At 50.2% G+C, this 20,610-nt stretch overlaps 1 protein-coding gene across 3 annotated transcripts in view; it reads right to left on the reverse strand.

The window, feature by feature from the left end:
- RAB11FIP5 (RAB11 family interacting protein 5) overlaps nt 1-16,242 on the reverse strand; it is a 34,824-nt gene extending 18,582 nt beyond the window's left edge. For 2 of the 3 annotated variants that reach the window (XR_003682252.2, XM_028496666.2), the window contains exon 1: nt 15,657-16,242. Coding sequence is in view for 2 of the 3 variants with exons in the window: in XM_028496666.2 (XP_028352467.1) it covers nt 15,657-16,087 (431 nt within the window). In the remaining variant the exon portion in view is untranslated. The remainder of the gene's footprint in view (nt 1-15,656) is intronic. The other variant, XM_007109667.4, reaches the window with a different exon arrangement.
- Nucleotides 16,243-20,610: the final 4,368 nt, after the last annotated feature.

Here is a 20,610-nt window from a genome sequence, read left to right on the forward strand (position 1 = left end):
GTTACAGAGAAGGTTTGTGACTTGCCCAAGGTCAAACAGCTAGTAAGTGATACAGTCAGAACTTGAACATGAAGATGCCTGACTCCCAGCCCACGTTCTTAACCTTCGAGGGACAGCATTTGTCATCAAGCTGAATGCAAACGTTGGGCCTCCGGACACCCTGAGAGGACAGAGGCTGGAAAAGGTACACCATAGAGGCCCAAAGAGGCAAGGAGGTGGCGTATGAAGGCCAGAACCCCCTTCAAAGGGTTGGCACAATCCCAGGAGGATGGAGCCCTGAAAGGTCACTAAGGGAACCTCGGGGTTTTGTCCTGTCCCCAGGCCATCAAAACCATGTCTGAGAGCAGTCAAGCCTCCCCCAGCAGATGCAGAACCACAGAAAAGCTCTAAAAGGGCCCTTGCTCAGCCGCTGTACCTCCCCCAGGCTCCCTGTGCCTGACAAAGTTCAGCAGGCCCAGTGTGGACTTAGGAACCCTCAGCCTCCTACCCTGTGGGACCAGCCCCACCCCCACCCTCTGCAGGGGCAGAGGACAAAGGGGGGATAAAGGGAGGAGGTAGTTGCCTCACCTGTTACCAAGATTATGGCTGTAGTTATTCCTGCTAGTGGGGCTCCCAGGCCCACCATACCCAGCACTCCACCCATTTCTCAGTAAACAGAGCTGGGCTAGCTAACAGCTGCCACCTAGTATAACTGAAAAAGCTCAACACTCTGAGAAGCAGACCTAGGGCAGATGTCAAACACACACATGTAAGTGCCAGGGTGGCTCCTGTCACTCTGGGGGTGCTGGGCCCTTGAGAGCCACAGGCCCAGGCACACACCTGACTTTTCTCCAGTTCATATTGAAATTGGTCCCCTTAAAACTGAGTTAACCTGCTGAGTTTATGATTAATCTCTCTATCCAAAACTTTATTCCCTTCCTTGTCCTGCCCCTGTTCCCCTCAGGATTGAGGGGTATCAAAGAAAAAGAGAAACTGAAACCAAGCAGGACTCTGCAGGGCCTTCTGGGACACAAAAGCCCCTCTGTGTCCCCTGTTTCTTGTTTGTAGAAGAAAAAAAGGTTTCAGTCTCCTAGGCCTTCCCTGAGTTCCAAAGAGCAGACTCAAGTAGTTAATGATTAGAACAACAGAGCCGCAAGACTTCAGGAGTTCCTCCAGAAGGGATGTAGATAACAATCTGATGCCTATCATCTTTGAGATGTTCTGCAGAAACTAAGACCCCTCCACCACCTGGTAGAGGATGGTGACGACTTGCTGACCACAAGCATGTAGACCCCAGACTGGCTGGAACCAGAAGGTTGATGACTGAGATTCCCAAAACCTCATCCTGTTACCTCACCACCAACTAACCAGAAGAAGGTCCATGAGCTAATCAGGCATCCTATGACCCTCTCCCCTAGCACAGTCTTTAAAAATCCTTGCCTGAAAGCCATCAGGGAGTTCAGGTCTTTTGAGCATGAGCTGGCTATTCTCCTCGCTTGGTGCCCTGCAAATAAACACTGTACTTTCCTTCAACACAACTCAGTGTCAGTAGATTGGCTTTGCTACACGTCAGGCAAGCAGACCTGAGTTCGGTTCCGTGACATTATCAGTGCAAAGTTCAGCTTAAGACCCAAATAATGGTGCCCCTTCCTAAGCCTCCACACATCATTTATTTCACACCCCTAACCCAGGAACCATCCTTGTCTCTTTTTCCCCCTCACACCCCACATCTAAACTTAGCTCTACCAACCAATTATACCCAGAATTCAACCCCTCTCACCACTGTCACCCTAGAGTACACTCCACCAACATCTCCCTGCTGAACATTACAGTTCCCTGCTCACCTGCCTCCCTGCCATCCATGCTTCACCCAGCAGGTAGGTGAAAGCGGAGCACATCACACCCCACTCCTCAGCATGGCGGAAAGGGCTCATCCTTTGGGTGCCGGCTCTTCTGATTCTCTGCATTTCTCATCCCACACTGGCCTTCAGTGTTCCCATCTCCAGGCCACTGCTCTTGCTTTTCCCTCTGCCTGAGACACAGGCCCAGATCTTCAGGCCACAGTTCACTCACTTACTCACTCACATCAGGTCTCAGTTCATCTAAACCTCCTCAGTCTTCCCTGAGTACCCCAACTACAGCTGCCCCTTACCCAGTTTATTTCTTTAGCATAATTAATACCACCTGACACAGGGTGTGTGTGTGTGTGTGTGTGTGTGTGTGTGTGTGTGTGTGTGGGTGTGTGTGTGTGTGTGTGTGTCCCACACAGTAAAATGATGTATGTATACAAGGCTGTTTAATGTCTGTCTTCCCCTGCTTTACAGGCAGGAACTTTATTCTGCTCATCTGTGTGTCACCAGACTTAAAAGAGTGGATACTCAAATACATTTTCAATGAACTAACAAATTAATCTATGAATTAACTTAGGAACTTGTCTGTCCCTGTTCACAACTGAACAACTGTGTAATGTTTCTATCATCACAAACCCACAGGTCTTAACCGTGAGACCAGAAGCTCCCAGAGCAAAAAGGGTGCCCCCTGTCCCCAACAAGAGGCTCCTGAGGAAAGAGCCATGTGCCAAGCTTCATGGGGACAGACAGTTCCAAAAGGGCACCTTCTTTAACCCTGAAGCCCTCATCCCCCATTCCTGAGCAAAGAATCTCAGTAACTTCCCTGATAGAATACACCAACCAGATCTGGGAAGTGCCCACTTCCTGAATGGAGGTCGGGTGTTGACCCCACTCTAGCCCATCACTAGGGCCCTAATCTTATCACCGTTAACAACCATACCTCTCTTTTAGCACCTACTGTGTGCAGGCGCTATACTAAGCACTCAACACACCAAATCAGATCCCAGTCATCCTCTTAACAGCCCCAGGAGGCAGGTGTGGGAAGCAGACCTCGAGAGTGGCTCCAACATGGACTCTGGAGCCAGGCTGCCTGGCGTAAGCCCCAGCCCACCACACGCCAGCTGTGCGACCTGGAGTGGGTCACCCAGTCTCTCTATGCATTTCCACACCTGCCTATAAAATGGGGGCAATGGGTGTCCAATCCCCTCACAAGACCACTCTGACAACTGCATAGATTACAGGTGAAGCACTCAGAACAGGGCCTGGCACACAGGAAGTGCCACACAAGTGTTAGCTCTTATATATTTTTGCAGATGCAAACACTAGGGCAGAGAGAAGTCCATAGGGTTAAGTCAGATGCTTCTTTTTAGTACACAGGGAACCAGGATTTGAACCCAGGCTCCCTGTCTCCAGGGCCTCCGGTCTTGATCACTGCACTAGAATGCCTCCCTCTGCAAGTACAACACACCACACACCCGGGCCCAGACACCCCATGTCCCTGCCCAACCAAAGGATTTCTCTAAAACAGGGGGTCTGTGTTAGATGGGAGAAAAATTACATCTTTAATTTCCCCTAATCTCTAACTGAAATTTAGTATTTCTTTCAATTATGAATTTTTGCAACAGTAGTGGTATAGCAGCAGTACCTATGAATATGTCACCAAGAGAAACCGATATTTTCATACCACATTACAGTTGCCGCAGATGTCGCAAAATATTGTTTATACTCGTCACTACTTTGAACTTTAAAGTTACAGGTTTCCCCTGCTATCCAAAAGTGGAGCATTCCTATGAAACCTTTCGTAAGCTGAAATGGCATAAAGTGAAGAAGCAGTTACCTTAGGACACATCTTGCTAACGGATGCACAAAATAAATAAAGATAAAGCACAGACGCTTACAGATACAGTTCAAAGCTAAGGCGAGGGCTTGATGTGAGGTGCTGAATGTAGTTCCCAGAGAAGGAGCTGGGCGGTGCCACTCTCACTGCTTGGGATGAGCTGCCTCTGTAAGGCTCGCTGCAAAACACACACTTGAGTGCATGTCTTCCCCTTCCTGCCCCAATGCACAGCTCCCAGGCTGAGACCTCAAATCAGATGACAGATACTGCACCTCATGTCCCACTGGGTACGAGAGGGCCTTGCAGGGGCCTGGTAAGGGGCGAGGAACTGGCCAAAGGCCCTGCGGCTCCCGAGCGCCACGCCACAGTGCTCAGTCCGACCCTCAAACACCCTGCATGCCAATGAAGGTGACTCTGGAGAAACAAAAACAGCTGGGTGCACCTGCTAGTCAGGGAGGAGGCTGCTCCTGTACCTTGCTTTCCTCATGTCCCCAATACCACAATCTCCAACTTAACTGGGCTGGTGCTCACCTGAGCCTTACCTGCTACGGCTACAGCCCACCAGGTCTGCAGCTTCTCTCTTCTGGCTGTGGCTGCCCTGGCCTCTTCAGAGACAGGTCTTACCTCAGGCTAGGGAACAGCTCCCACTATGCTGGGGATGAGGGGCTTGCAAATCTGACAGTTGTAGGAATTGAACCCCACCCCAAGACAAAGGAAGCCAAGAGGCCCTGAGAAGACGGTTGTGCTGCCCAGTGTACTGGCTGGAGAATCTTCTAGAATGAAAAGTGAAGAACCAACGTGAAGGAAAGACATACTGATCCATTTCTCCTTTCCTGGCCTCACTCTCCCCATCCAGCTTCTCTAGGGAGTCAGTACAAATAGGGGCTGCAGGGTTCCAGAGGGGAAGAGACTGCAACTCAAAAAGTAGATGCTGGGGAAAACTCTAGGAGAAGACACCAAGATATCTGTCCATAACATTCTGATGGACATAACAATCTAACCCAAATTCCTAATCCAGGCCAGCCAGCCATCAGCCACTTCAAGCAACACTGTATTGATGAAATCATTTGCTCTCAAAAGGCCTGAAGCCTTCAGAGACTGTTCACCCTGTCCCTGTTTCCCCAGGCTCCCAAGGCCCCGCAATTTCTGCTTTGGCAGAAATCCATCAGCTACAATGTGGGATGTTCTCAAGGACAAGTGATTCAGCTCCTCCATCAGGTAAGGGTATGAAACAAGAGGGAATTGTTACCCTGGGAGACCTAACAACCAGGCACAGTATGGGAGAGAGCCCTGTTTGGATCCTGATTCAACAAACCACCTATGAAGAGATAATTCTGATATTAAGGGAATTTAAATATGGACTGGATATTGATCGGATGGTTATTAAGGAACTGTTGATTTTGCATGTGTGATACAAGCATCATGATTATGTTTTTTTAAAAAGCACCCGTGGGGCTTCCCTGGTGGCACAGTGGTTAAGAATCCGCCTGCCAATGCAGGGGACACGGGTTTGAGCCCTGGTCCGGGAAGATCCCACATGCCAAGGAGCAACTAAGCCCGTGCTCCACAACTACTGAGCCTGCGCTCTAGAGACCGCAAGCCACAACTACTGAGCCCATGCTCTAGAGACCGCAAGTCACAACTACTGAGCCCGTGTGCCACAACTACTGAAGCCTGCGTGCCTAGAGCCCGTGTTCCACAACAAGAGAAGCCACTGCGATGAGAAGTCCACACACCGCAACGAAGAGTAGCCCCCACTCACCACAACTAGAGAAAGCCCACGCACAGCAACGAAGACCCAACGCAGCTAAAAATAAAATAAATAAATTTATTTTTAAAAAAATAATAAGCACCCGCATCTGTTGGAGATGGTTGGAAACACCTATTGACTCATCTATACTCCCCTTCTGGTCCCACTTGAGACTAACAGGGTCTTTCTATTAGATCCCTGTGGAGGTCAGCGGGTAGCCTTTGGCCAGGACACAGGCTTTTTTCTCCCTGTCCTATGACTGAGCCCTGCTCCTGGTTGAATCCCTGAGCCTTGTGCTAACTATCTACTCATCTTCATAGCCTAAGCACAGGGCATGGCGTGTGAGATCCTGACAGCCCATCCTGACACTCACAAAGTCTCAGAGGCACAGGGAACTCGCCACTGAAATCCCATCCAACCAGAGGAGGCCTCAGCCAGGCTCAAAACGTTTCCCAAGTATTTGCCAGAATGAGAAAGGGAGTGTCCTCGAGAAGCTTACATCTTGGTGGGGAAATAAGATAGCCACATAAATAAAGGAAGAAAGTGATTAACACCACAAAAATGCACAAATAAAATGCACAGGAAGGTTAAAGGGAAGACAATTTCGGGAGGAGTGGTAAAGGACATGATAAAAGAAATTTTCACATATTGAGATATAGGGAGATCATTCTGGCTTATCTATGAGTTAACTTGAATCTTATGCTAACTAAAATAGCCTGTTTGTGGCCTATCAAACATACATTGTACATCTGCTTTATTTATTAGAGAAAAGGACACACTGACCAAAAGTAAAGAATGTCCATTCTTTAAAAATAAAGATTAAATGCTTATCTTCCCGGCACACCAATGCTGGTACTCCTTTGATAAGACTCCTTTCCCAGGTGCAAGGTCATGCTGACTTGCTGTGTACATGATGCTGATGTGTGTGTGTGTGTGTGTGTGTTTTCTTGAAATGTACAGTATCCCTGACTTATTTAATGTTCTTTGTTCTGACAAGATATAAAACTGTGCTGGAAACCATGCTTCTCCGGAGCAGTTTCTCAGAGTAATCTGGGAAGTGGGCATCCAGGATAGTCCTCAGTTTGGCTCAAATAAAACTCTTTTCTATTCTTACTATAGGTTGCTTATTGATGATTTTCATTGACAGATGTAACATTCATCCTGGGCCTTGAACAATGGGTCAGGAGGCAAGGAGGCAGGTGAAGAGACATTCCAGGTGGGAGGAACAGAATACACAGATGCCCAGGACTGGAGAGGTGAAGATGGGCAGAAAGGTGCTTTGGAGCAGAGGAGACTGCCCCAAACGTCATGCTAAAGAGCTGTAGCCTTATTCTGGGCCTGGAAGAGCACTACAGGGTAAGAAACAAGGATAAGACCTATGGCTGCTGTGCTGTAGGAAGAGAAAAGGACAGCAGGGAAAGGGGCAGCAGAGAGGCAAGGCAGCAGAAACCAGCAGAGAGCCGGCCAACCCAGGACATGTCCCACGGCCAGGCTGACCCCGGCAACTCCTTGTGCCTCAGCAGTTATTTCTCATCATAAATTAATAAATTGGCATTCTGGCTTACAAAAAAGCTGTAGCAGCTATGCTAACAATCTAGAGGAGATGTTTAAAAAAAACCAAACCTGCCTAAACTAGGACAGGAGCAATGGGTAAGGTAGGAGGGGCCAGAGTGCCCTTCTCCAAGTGCCCCTCTTCGTCCCCTGCAGTGGCACTCAGGCAGAGCCACTCCACCTGTGCTCTCACTGCTTACTGACTGCACAAAATGTTACTCACCTTTTATGCCCCCCAACCCAGGGAAAGGGCCTGATATATGGAATACCTTCTAACACCTGCTGGATAAATGAGATGGCATTGGCAGGGCTTAGCTTCAGTACCAAAAATAAGTGGAAAAAAAATTATTTTAAAGGAATAGTGAAAAAAACGCAAGGGTTGGAAGACAGGAGACCCAGGTTCTAGTCCGGGATCTGACTTACAAAGTGGCTTTCAACCACCCACTTCACCTCTGTAAAAGAAGGGTGATAAAATAAGCCAGTTACGGGCAGGGAGAAATGTCAACTAAAACTGTATTACATGGAGTTTGAAGAGACAGCTGGAAAAGCCTTTTCCCCAGAGGCTCCTCCATCTAGACGCCTTCCCTCCTCTCCAAATCCCCCACTCAGGCAGTCCTCCTCACACACGATCAGATAGGAGACGTGTGGGCCGCAGGCCAATCCTTTACGGCTCCCAACACTCACAGCCTCATCCTGCCTTTGATTTGGTATGGGCGGTAAAACTGCAAGCCAGACACAACTGCAGGAGAGGACAGTGCCTCTCATCAGGCCTCTTATCACCTACTCTGGCTCTGTGCTGGCACCAACAGTCCTTGGAGCCCAGAACCATCATTTCATTAGTTACCCCTGGCTCCATGGACATGGCTTGCTCAGCTCACCTCAGACCCCAGCCAGGACCAGCCTCCCTCCCTCCTGGGCACAAACATCTCAGCCAGTCCTCATCCCTCCTGCTGCTGTAGGCTCCAAAGGTTTGTCTCTTTGTCAGCGTGCCTCAGACAGAGGCCAGGGACCCATGCCTGCTTGGAGACAAGTCTAACCACACAGCAATAGAAGTATGTATAGTTGAAAGCATGATGTAGGGAAAAAGCATTGGGCTCGGGAGGTTAGAAATCTGGCTGCCACTAATGAATCATGTGACCTTGGATCGGTCATTCTACTCCTGAGACCCCAGTCTTGACATCAGTAAAAATGCGGGTCACCCTCCCTGCCCTCAGGGAAGAAGGAAGTGAGGTGATGCTAGGAAAGCACTCTGAAAAGTAGGCCAACCCACACGTAAAGATTTGGGTTTACTGTCTGTCAGGGCCTTTTATAGGCTGTCATCAGCCCCCTGGGAGCAAGGTGGCCCAGGACCAAAGAGTGATGACCCTGCCCAAGAGAAAGGAGAAAACCAGCAGGATGACCTCTCCCAGGGGAGACAAGGGAATAAGGAAGAAATTCTACTTAACCAAACTCCCCTCCCCAGTTTGCTCCTAACCCCATATTCACCCCAAACAGGGTCTGGAGTCACGGAGGACAAAACTAAGTAGTGGCTGTCTTCCTGCCAGGGTCTCAGTTCAGACTTGAAACAGGTGGAGACAAGCAATAATATCCCTGTGTGGGGAAGCCAGACTTATCATAGGTACAGACCTGTGTGTGTGAAGAAGGCTGCACTTGTGCAAACACAATGGGAGAGGGAGAAGAAATCTATAACGCATTGGCTTTTAAAAGCATATAAGAACTGGTAATGTTGACTGCTTCTGAAGAGACGAGCTGGGTGACTCAAGGTCGGGACAAGGGAGATTTTTCACTGTGTATCCTATGTATCTTTAGAATTTTGAACCAGGTAAACTACTCAAAAAGAAATAAGAAGTAAAGAAAGGCAGGTTGTTTTGCTGAGAGAGGCACATAGGAAACTAAGCTTGGCTCCCCTCCACTCTCTCTCTTGGCTCAGCCCCAGCACACTCACCTTCCCTTCCTTCCCTCCCTTCTGGGTTTCCCTCCCAGAAACTCACCCAGCCCCCACCATGCCCCACCTGTCATTCAAGGTCCAGCCTCCTACAGGCAGCCCACCCTGATCACTCCAACCCTGGTGAGTTGGTCCTTCTTCTGACCCTTTCCTTCTCTCATATTTTGTATACGTTGCTTTGTTGGTTATCCTTCCTGTGTTAAGTCTTGTCGCAAACATATTTTTGCCCTTCTAGGGAAAGGGCTATATATTTTCTTTCTCATGTTTCCTCCAAAGCCCTGACCTAGGCACAGTGGTTGCCCAGTAATTGCTTCCTAGATGTTGAACAAAAGAAAAGGGAAGAAAAAAAAAAAAAAAAAAAAGCACACCACTGCATGACTGTAGGAGGAGGAATGGATGGTTCAGAGTGTTCTGTCACAGTAAAACAAGCATGTGATTTCTTGGGAAAGGTCAGGAAGTCTTATATCTGTTGATGATCCCAAGCCCAGCTCTACTGCACAGGACAATGGGAGCAAACCTCCCTGGGGTGGGGGGGGCGGTGCCCGGGGCCAAGGCAGAGCTTTCCAGGCCTCCCCCGGCTCCTGTGAGACAGTCTAGTGGCAGTGATACCCTCTTTCCCAATGTACCAGGCAACACCCCCATCCCCTGCAAAAGATATGACCAGACACGGAGCTGCAGACTAAATGCACTTACCCCTACCAGCCAAGGCCTCACACAGGAGAAGCAGGTCATGCTTCCAGAGCCCCCAAGCCTAACCAAAGAGATGGGTTTTGGGGAGGAGAGAGGAACCCTAAGGAGGGCAGCTGCTGAGCACCAACTTCCATGCAAAGCTGAATCCTGGGAAACATGGGAGAAGACTCAGATGGGTGTTACAGCATGGTGGCAAAGAGCACAGAATCAGGAGCCAGGCTGTCTCGGTACAAATCCTGACTGCCATGTACTGTGTGCCTTTAGAAAAGCCACTTTAGGGCTTCCCTGGTGGTCCAGTGGATGAGGCTTTGCCTTCCAATGAAGGGGGTGCGGGTTCGATCCCTGGTCGGGGAGCTAAGATCCCACATGCCCTACGGCCAAGAAACCAAAACATAACACAGAAGCAATATTGTAACAAATTCAATAAAGACTTTAAAAATAGTCCACATCAAAAGTAAAAAATCTGTAAGAAAAAAGTCACTTCACCTCTATGTGCCTCAGTTTCTTCACTCGTTAAACACAGTAACAGTCCTACACCTCAAGGGGTTGCTATAAGCTGATGTAAGTCAAATCCTTAGGACAGTGCCAGCACCTAAAAAGGGCTTAATAAATGATATGCTAGACAAACAAGGCAATGACAATCCTCCAAAAAGGAGTGCTACACGCTGTCCATATGGGAACTCAGAGAAGGTGGGGTGGCAGACCGGGATCTCTGATTGCCAGCCTGACAGGCCCGGTGTATATCTCCTCCTCAGGGAGGCCTTCCCTGACCAGAGCTGAGCGCAGGGCTTCTGTCTGCTCTGAACATCTCCAGTGCTCCCTGGCTAGGCCCCAAAATATGGCAGCTGGCTATGGCCCTTCCTCCAAATGTGGGGGTCCGTCCTCCTAGACTGCACCCTCTGGGTATGCGGGCTGCTGTGTCCATGTCCTCCCCTCCTTTGAACTTCCCACCCAACCAGTGGCCTCCCTCGGCCTCTGCCCAGGCAGAAAGGCCTGTGGATTAGACGTCCCTCCAGGTCTCAGAGAAGCCCCAAGGCTCCCTCCCCCTCCCAGCTGAAATGTCCCTCTCTCCCTAAAACCTCTCAGGCACTTCCACAGAAACCTTGGGATGCACTCAGGTTCCCAAATGCCATCTCTTCCTTATCGCAAATCCAACAGCTCTTCAGGTTGTCAGGGCCTAAGAGAAACCACACAGAGCCCCACCCTCCCTAACTGCTGAGTAGCTGAGAGCCTGTCACTCTCCCTCCCCAGCCTCAATTTCCACACTTCTAAGCACTCTTCCAGTTCTGACATCAGAATTCCATGATTAGGGCTGTGCTTCCCCTCGCCACCCCCAGGGTCAGCTGAAGGTCAAGGTGGCCCGTGACAAAGCCCCTCCCTGCAACTCTGCAGCAACTCTGCAGCGCTGCTTCCTGGGAGCTGAACTTGCTTTTTCTGCTCACTGCAGAGAGACCCGGGCCCAGGGCCACCCCCACAGGCCAGCTCAGTAAGGGCAAAGCCATCAGACTCTTCCTTAACAGGACTGCCAGGCGCATAAAGGACCCACATCACGGACTTATTTTTATTACTTGGCTGTGGGGAAGGGCAAAGCTTCTTCATGACCACACTATTTTGCAGAGGTCGGCCCTGCACAGGAAAAAATAGGGTACTGATACCCAGAGAGCACACAGAACTCCTGTCATTGTGTTAATTATCCGTCCCAGCACAGGGTGGGAAGGGCAGGGGAAACATCTGGATGAGGCCAGACCAGCCTTTTAGCATCGCTGGAGAGAGCGTCACAGCACCAGGGTGGCAGCAATAAAAAGAGGATAGACAGCCCCCATCAGAAGAAAGGGACAGCCCTCAAGGTCGCTAGGATGGAGCTCTGCTGAGTTGCGCCTGTCCCTGGCTGCCTGCAGGGAGGGGAGAACGGGGCCAGATGCAGAGCGAAGGGGAAGCCGCTCAGTCTGACGGCAGAGTCACTCCCCACTCCCCAGACGCTGCTGCTCAAGCAACCCCAGATAAAAACTGCCCCATAACTCAGGGAGACGCAGCCTCCGTCCTAACTACTGCTTTTAAGTAGAGCCACACCCTTCGCGGCGGCCAAAGCAGACTTCCCCAGCAGCCAGGTCGGGGGTTGGAGCAGGAGCCAAAGTCAAGGACCCTCGCGGCCTCAGCTGCTTCCTAAGGAGCAGTCACATCTGGAAACATGATAAGGCTGTGGGTCATGCACCATCTACCTACAACAGTAATGCACAGGCCATCTGGAGGTTAAGGGACAGATGGAAGCCCTCAAAGACCATGCCCCCCTTAGGTCTACCTTAGGCCAGCAGGCTGCATTTGCCTCAGCTGCCTCTCCCATTGCCCCCAAGCCCACCCTCCTCGAGGAGGTCTCAGGCCACCACCACCAGCCAGGCAGAAAGCTCTGGTCTCCAACCTAAGTCCTCCTCAGCCACAGGCCTCCCATAGGCCCTCATAAAATCAATGAGGCTGACAGAGCCTCTTAGGGGGCCACACTTGCAGCCTGCCCATGGTCACGTTTTAACCCAAACTGAGCCCACAGACTTGGCCTTCCCAAGGGGCCAGACTCTAACCATCCATCCAACAGGCCCAGGAAGGGGGCTATTTACAGAAGGGACCATTTTACTCCACACGAGCACGCAATGGGGGGTACTATGGATGGTGCTGAAGTAAAAGCCAGAAAGGACACATCTAAAGAAGCTAAAGAGGGAATTCCCAGGCGGTCCAGTGGTTAGGACTCGGTGCTTTCACTGCAGGGGCCCGGGTTTGATCCCTGGTTGGGGAACTAAGATCCTGCAAGCAGCACAGCATGGCCAAATAAATAAAGAAAGAAAGAAGCAGCTCTTGGGATTTTGAGACCCATGATGATCCATGAATGGCTTTACTGAGGGGAGACCGTTATAATTAGTTTCCTTGTGTATTACATTACAAGTTGTTTTGACAATTTTCTCTTCAATCAGTTGGAAGCCTCCAGTGAAACCCCTCACCTCAAAGAGCACCCCACTAACAAAGGAGCTTCGGGGGCTGTTGAGGCACCTAGAACCCCAGTCCCCATCATCACCACCCTCACATAAGGAAGGCCCTGAGAGTAACCCAACACTAATATCTTGAAAGCTTGCTATGTGTCTAGAATGATACTAAGGCTTTTAGAGATGCTATCTTATTTAACTTGTACAACTCTATGATTGTTATCATGTGTTACCTTTTCAGAAATGAGGAAACAGGTTAAGTAACTTGCCTGTTAGTAAGTGATAGAACTGGGAGTGAAACCTCAGTCTCCATGTTCTTAAACACTATGCTGCCCTGCCACGGAGGACAGCTGCAGAGCTGCAAACTGATCTGAGCATGGCTTCAGAACTGCAGAGGCCTCACAAGGCTAGCCCCAATTCTCAAGCCTCTGGCAGCAAAGAGAGTAGTGGAGGGCTGTGAAGGGCCAGCTCATTTCATGAGGAGCTCTCATACTTCTGTGAGTACCCTGCCACCATAGTCCTGGGGCTTTCCAGGACTATGCTAAGTTCTGTATTACCTCCTCCTATCACATGAGAGGTTCCTCTGAGACAGGGGACATCTCCAAGATCACAGCTACCAGGCTACTAAAACCTCCATCCACCATCACCGCTGTTCACTGACCACCAGCCATATCCAGGAACTGCACTAGATGCTTTAATTACATACTCATTTCATCCATTACATCAATCCTGTCAATGTATAAATTAGCCCCATTTTACAGATGAGAAAACTGAGGCACCAAGAGTTTACCTAACTGGCCACAAGGTGGCAGGTTTGGAAGGGAATCTGCAACTAAACAGGCCCCTCCTCTTAACCGTGAGACCGCCTTTCCCCAATGGAGTTCTGTCTGGGCAACACAGGGCTATCATGTGCTCTCTTGGAGTCCTCTGCCACCATTATCCAAAGCTGAGGAGGGCACACCCCAGTCCTCTCCCCACTGGAAAATGTGCAGACTCACTATCTTAGCAGCTCACGCCAAGGTGCTCCAGGAAAGGCCACCAAGGGTGGCCATGAGAGCCAGAGGTGGAAGGTGCAAACCAGAGTGGAGGCACCAGCCCTCACCCTCTGTCAGTGGGCATGCTGTTTGGTCCAGTAAACTAAAAGATCAGGCTGATTTCACAGACTTTTCTGCTGTCCACTACAAGTCCCGCTCCTCCTGCCCCCTCCAGGTTCTATAAATAACCCAGGTCAATGCATCAGAGGAAAGGCAGCCAGGTGGGTGTGGAAAGATCCTGGTGGAAAAGATGACTTCTATAAAGTAAATTAAGGCTCCCATTCAGATCAAGGGGACTGTCCTTGGCTGCAAACAGGCACACATGGGCCGACAGACATAGACAGCTCAGTCAAGGAAGATCCAGAGGCCAAGAAAGCAAGAGCAGGAACTGAAAAAAAATCAAAGCCCCTCCCCCACCCCGTGCAAGTCACTGACCTCACAGAAGCCCCTCCCCACAAGCTGAGACTTTCTCTGTCTGCCCCTTAGTCTCCCCTCTAGCGCCCACCCCCGACCCCCAGCCCGAGATGTGTTATCTACCAGCCGGGTCAGATTAGCTGAGAGGTGGAGACTGAAGGACTGGGAGAGAAAGGGGTGGAATGAATTTGGGGACAGGAGCCTCTTCAGAGGCTCGAAGAAGAAAGGGCTAGGAGAGCCAGAGGAGAGCTTTCTGCCTCACCCCCACCCCCTTGGGCTCCCTGAGCCAGGCAAGAGGGAGAGGAAAGAAAAGGGGAGGAAAAAAACAAAACAAGGGCCAAACTATACCACATGATCCACACCCAGCAACCAAACAGCAAGTCATGAGGGAAGGAGAGAAGGCCAGGGGAGGGGGAGATGGAGCTAAGTCACAGCCCTGCCCAAACCTGCCCTGTGCTAACCCGTTTCCCACCCCAGGCTGCAAAGAGCCATGAAGGCCTTCTCTAACCACATTTTTGAAATGTTCAAGGTCAGATCCTTTTCTATCCAAATCCTGCTTTCATTTGGGTCTGTACCAGGCTCATCCTTCTCCAGCAAGCCTTCCTAGATTTACTCAATTGGATGCCATTCCACTTGGGTAAACCTTTCCAGCAACTGTCCCCAACCCCTTACCCTCCCCATCCAGGGCCCATGGGCCTAGGGGTGGCGTCACCCCAATTAACCACTTGAATGACCCACGGCAGGTTGTCAGCCCTGCGGACAGGCTTCCGGATCCTGCCCAAGCCCAAAACAGGAAATGAGGCTCCAAGTCTGAAGCCTTGATCTTAACACAGGGAAAGTTAAACGCTGCCAAAATAAATGATTTTTTTAAACCCACTGGTAAACCCTCTGGCCCTTCTAGGTTTAAGTGACTGGGAGATTGTCTCCTGCTGTCCATTAAGCACGTGCTGCCTCCACCTCAGGCAAGATGCTTGAAGCCTGATTAAAGCGTTTCCTTCCTTTACTGAGAGGGTCTCCTGTTCTCAGACCAGAGACACAGAAGGTTAGAATTGGGGGCGTCTCTAAGCAACAGAGGGCATCCGAGTACCAGGCAAGAAGCAGATGCCCTCTGCAGTCTCTAGATTTGGTGGGGCGCCTCCGTTCAACCTGTGCCCTCCTCGAGGACAACCCTGCACCTTCTTTCCCCCACAGGGCGAGGCAGGGCCTCCCCATTCCCCTGCGGGCCTGGTGTGGAACAGGCGCCCGAAGGCAGTTCCCCTCCCCTTTGAGGAAAGTGAAACAGGCCCGGAGGCCCTAGGAATGGCCCCAAGATTTTCCTTCTTGAGGTCCCCACAGTCCAAGAGCCTCTGGATCCCACTCCTAAGTTTACTTGACAATCTACTCCTAACAGTAGGCCACCATTCTCACCTCCCCCCGCCCCCGCCTTCCAAGGACCCACCAGCGGCCAAGCACAGCCCAGCGCACATTTGGGGATCGGAAGGAGACCCCGATATGCAAAGAACCAACTTGTCAGTTTATGCCCTTGAGCGCTAGGTAAAAGGGCGCACCGCCCAGGCCGAGGTTCGGGGTCCTGAGTCTCCCCAGCCACGCCCCGCAAGGCCCTTAACCGTTTCCGCTCCCGCGCGCCCCTCACTCACTGTGTGTGCTGGGCGCGGCCTGCGCCGAAGACCTCGTCCAGCGCCACCATGGCCTGGCCCAGGAACTTGTCGACGCCGATGAGCGAGCGGTGCATGGTGGTAAGCACTAGCTGGCAGGCGGCGGCGGAGCCCGCGGCCCAGGGCGCCGGGCCCGCGTCGGTCTCCTGCGCCCGCAGCAGGCCGTCCAGGGCGCCGGGCGGCAGCTCGAAGGAGCACTCCTCGCGCCACTCGGGGCATCCCGGCGTCTTCTCTACCACCGACGTGCTGTACTTCTCACGGCCCACCTGGATCACCGTATACGCGTCGCTGGTGCTGCCCGCGCCCGAGCTCTTGCCCCGCAGCCCGCGAGCCCGCAGCACCGTCACCTGGACGTGCGTGGGTAGCCAGCGGGAGGGCCCAGCCGCCGTCTCGGCGCCCCGTACCAGGGCCATGGCGGGGAAAGCGGCGGCGGGTGAGGGCTGGCCGAACCAGGCGTGGACACCCGGACCAAGTGAGAAACTGGGCAGCGGCGGAGGGCGGTCAGGAGCCGGCTCGGAGCGCCGCCGCCGCTCACAGGCTCGGCCGCCGCAGCTGCGGGTTGGGCTGGGCCGGGCCGACCGCCGCCTCCCCGCCTCCCGGCCGCCGGCCGCGCCGCGACGTCAGCGCCCCGCCTCCCGCCCCGCCTAATGGCCGGCGTCCCGCGACTCGCGACCTAACCCGTACCCGCGCGGAGGTGCGGCAGAGCTAGGGGACGGTGGCCCCCACGCCCTCGCCCCGTCTGCTGCAGACCAGCCTGCAGCTGGAGGGTCGCTGAGCGCCGCGAGGACCGTGGGCGGGGCGCAAGGCCTCCGCGTGGGGGTGGGGGCTCCCGCGTTGGTCCCCAGGAAACCCCGCCTCGCCTGCGGGCAGCGCGGCACCCTCGGCCGGGTATGAAATGCCCGCTCCGCGTCCCCCGGCCAATCCCAAGTCGTCCTTCAAGACGTCCCTGCTCCGGAAAGCTGTTGCCCTAAAACTGCCCCGCCCCATCCCTCCCGGCATGGCCATCCCCTTGGCTCTGGCAAGTGGGAGCGATGCGGACCCGGGCTGCTCCCCAGTCTCGAGCGGCACTCCCCCTCCTCCAGCCCGCCCCTGCCTGGGAAGATGCCTGCGTGAAACCAGAAGTGATTCACGCTGCGCCACGTGATGGCCCCGCATCAGCGACCTGAAAGCGGGTGAGCTGCCGCTGTCTCCCACCTCCGCGCGCAGGAGGAATCACGTGTGCAGCCAGAACCTGGGAGCTGGGCTCGCCCTCTGCGGACACTGCGGCGGAGAACAGAGTGATGAATAAATGAGTACCCACGTCAGTATTTAAGTGTTCACTCGGACCACTGGGGCTTATGCGTCACGAGTTGGGGGAAATTATAGGCTCTGGTGGAGGTTTTAAACAATTACTTACACCCATTAAGTGCCTACTATGTGCAAAGCCCTGGGTATTACTTGCACGCTTGGTTTATTATTAATAATGATAACAATAGTTAATAATTACAGATGCTGAATTTCGGCCAATGCTGGTCCGTGTGCTTTACATGCGTTACCTCATTTTATCCCCAGAACAACCCTGTGGGGTAAGTATGGTTTTTATCCTTATTTTCAGGAAGGTAAAGGCAACTTAGGGAGGTTAACCTGCCCAAGATCCGTAACTGGCAGAGGTGGGATGTGAATCCACACAGATGACCCCAAAGTCTGTACTTTTCTTTTTAACTTTCAGAGCCTGTATTAAAAATAGTATTTTTTTAAAAGTAACACACAGCTAAAAACAAAATAATAAAATAAAGTAAAAGAATCAAATGGGACAGAAACGCTTATGATGAAAAGCAAAAAATTCCCTTTCCACCCCTCATTCCAGGGATAACCACTTATAGCCATTGGTGTTTTCAGGCCTGGTAGTTACCTCCATATTTCTACATAAAATGCTTACATAACTATATCTAGAGTTATCAGGACTGGCCATTATCTATTGTCTTCCTCCTATGATAGATAATGATTTAGCTCACACCCACTTCCCTCCCTCAATCTTATGTAGTTATGCTTTTTTTTTTTTTTTTTTTTTTTTAGTTCCTCTATTGGATACCTTGATAGTAGAAACCTTTATTTCTTCTTGGGGAGACTCTCCACAGTACCTCTTGACTTTTTATGCTGTGAAAGGAGGATGCCAAAATCCCACTTTCTGGGCCATGTCCTCTACCAGGAATATGGTTGTACACCAGGCACCTGAGACTCATGGGAGCATATGCACCAAGGCTCAATCCTAACAACCTTCCATCTTAACTGTGATCAAAATGGGGTGGAGGAGTTCTGCACACTGAGCCCCATAGCCCAGCATCCCTGTGGACAGCACCTAGCTTTGGAGATAGCCAGATCTGCCTCTGGATCTTGGCTCTCTGCCACTTAGCAGCAATAAGACCTGAAGATTAAGTCCTGAAGATTAAGTCAGCTCTCTAACCTCTCAGCCTTGTTTCCTGATCTAGAAAATGGGGATAATGATTCCTACTTTAAACAGTTGCTGAGAAGATGACATGAGAAAATATTGTCAAAGATTTTAACGCAGTTGAAACCATCACAAGTGATCTCAAAGCATCTGAACCTCATATATAGTTTTTTTCTGATTATAAGTTATTTGGAAAATATAGAAAAATATAAAGAAGGAAATAAAAATAGATTAGAATCTCCCTGTTCAGAAATAAACACTGTTAACAATTTGATGTATTGCTTTCCATTCTTTACACTATATGTTGTTGTTTTATGTGCATTATGGTTGTGAGACAACTGTACTGTAATGGTTAAACCTGTGGGCTGTGGAATCCTGGTCCTAGCATCTACTTTATGTGTACTATCTCATTTACCCCTGAAGACAACCATTTAGGCAGGTGCTGTTGCTACTCTCAGCTTCACGGATGAGGAAGCTAAAGCAGCTAAAGTTTGGATGACTTTCCCCAAGTTTCTAACTGGCAAATTGCAGAGAGTGGACTTGAACTCAGGTCTGAGTGACTGTACTGCCTCTGGTACTCTGCCCTCACACTAGCTTGTTGGTCATCTAAGCAATACATCATCTGAAGTCAATAAAGCGGGAAATGTTGTCATACCCATTTTACAGATGAAGAAATTGAGGTACAGAAAAGGTTAACAGACTTACCCAAGATTATGGAGTCAGGATGAAGCCCCTGAGAATGGATTCCCCAGGGGCTTTGCAAATGAAGATATCTTTACCAAACCACCACTAACATATTTGTCACTGTCCTTTAATGGTTCTGTTTCATCTGTTTCTTAGCTCTTCAACATGACCAGACTGCCTCTTCCCTCCCGCCTCCCTCTGCCTCCCCCATGGAGTAGCAAGGCTCCAGGAAAGGGCAAAAGAGAACTCAGATGGGCTACTCCCGCTCTCCTTCCTCCTGCCCTGGCCCTCATAGTTTGGCAAGGTCAGGCTTCCTGCTGGCCCGGGATTGCAGCTGCAACAGGGCAGTGAAGCCAGGAAGGGCTCCCCTGCAGGTCACTTGGCCCTAGGAGAAAGGGCGGGCTCTGCTAGCTGTCTGCAGTTGAGAAAAGAGCAGAAACTCTGAAGACACTGAGGTCTTGGTTACCTAGAGGTGTTTTCTCCTCTGGAAGATGAGACCACCCATCCCCACCCACTGCAGTTTGATGTGAGGGTTACAGAGAGGACCCTCCTACTTCCTCTTCCTCCCCAGGGCTGGATGTGTTCACCGCTTCCCTGGGCCTCTCTAGTCCGTTAGGGACAGTTCTTGCTTTGAAAGAGTGGTCCTTTGTGTAATTTCCACTCATTGCTTCCCTCTGCAATATCATAACCCTTCCAGACAGGCACTTCAAATATATTTGCCTGACTCTTCAAGCTACATTTCCTCCTGTCCTTCGCCCTCCCTCCCACATCTGTTTTCTAGGCCCCTCACTGTAATAGAGTCACACAGCCCGGGTTCAAAACCTCGTGCCACCACTTACTAGCAGTATGAGCTTGGGCAAATTACTGAAGCCCAGAGTCTCAGTTTCCACGTTATGAAATGGGCCTAATAGTGGGAAATCACTTCATAAGGTTAGCATGAGAGCTATCTCAACATACTCTTAAGCAGTGATGAGTAATATCATCTTAGAAATCTTTGCTCAAAGCAAAAGGTTGTACCTCCTTATTGTTTGATTTGCATTTCTTTGATTGCTAGTGAGATTGAACACTTTTTCAGTTATTAGTCATGTATATTTCCTCTTTTAATGAGTTGTCTATTTTCTATGCCCATTTTTCTTTGAAGCCTTAACTTATTAATTTATATTAACCCTTTCTATGTTAATAATAATACTTTGTCTTTTATATTTATTGTAAATATGTTTTGACATAAGTAGTCAAATTGTTGAATTTCTTCCATTGTTTCAAGCTTAGGTTCTTCCACACTCAACAGGTCCAATAAATATCCATTCATAGTTTTTCTAGTTTGTAAATTGTTTGGCTTTTTCTTTGTTCTTTCATTCTCTTTAAATTCTTCTAGAAACTATTTTGGTGAATGATTTGAGGTGAAAATCTAACCTTCTCTCCCCAACAGCTATCCAAGTTTCCCAATACTTAATGAAAAACCCTATCCCTTTGCCACTGACTTTCTCATATGTTTTTATATACATACTATCGACAGAGTCTGAACTTTGTACTCTAGTCTACTGAGATTTATATCTTTTTGTCAGTTCTATTCTGTTTTAATTATTGTTGCCTTTTAAATGCTTTATACAGCAGAAGAGAAAATCTTTACTCATTTCTTTTTTTTCAGAGATTTTTATAGCTACTCTCACCTGTGTATTCATCCACATGAGCTCTAATGCTTTTTGGAATTGTGAGAGAAATTGTTGTGAGAAAAATTGACATCTTTACAAACAACAGCCATACTCTCGACTTCTATTTAACGTTGTGCTGGAGGTTCTAGCTAGTGCACTTAGGCAAGAAAAC

Source organism: Physeter macrocephalus, chromosome 12, assembly GCF_002837175.3.
Source record: "Physeter macrocephalus isolate SW-GA chromosome 12, ASM283717v5, whole genome shotgun sequence".
NCBI classification, from domain to species: Eukaryota; Metazoa; Chordata; class Mammalia; order Artiodactyla; family Physeteridae; genus Physeter; species Physeter macrocephalus.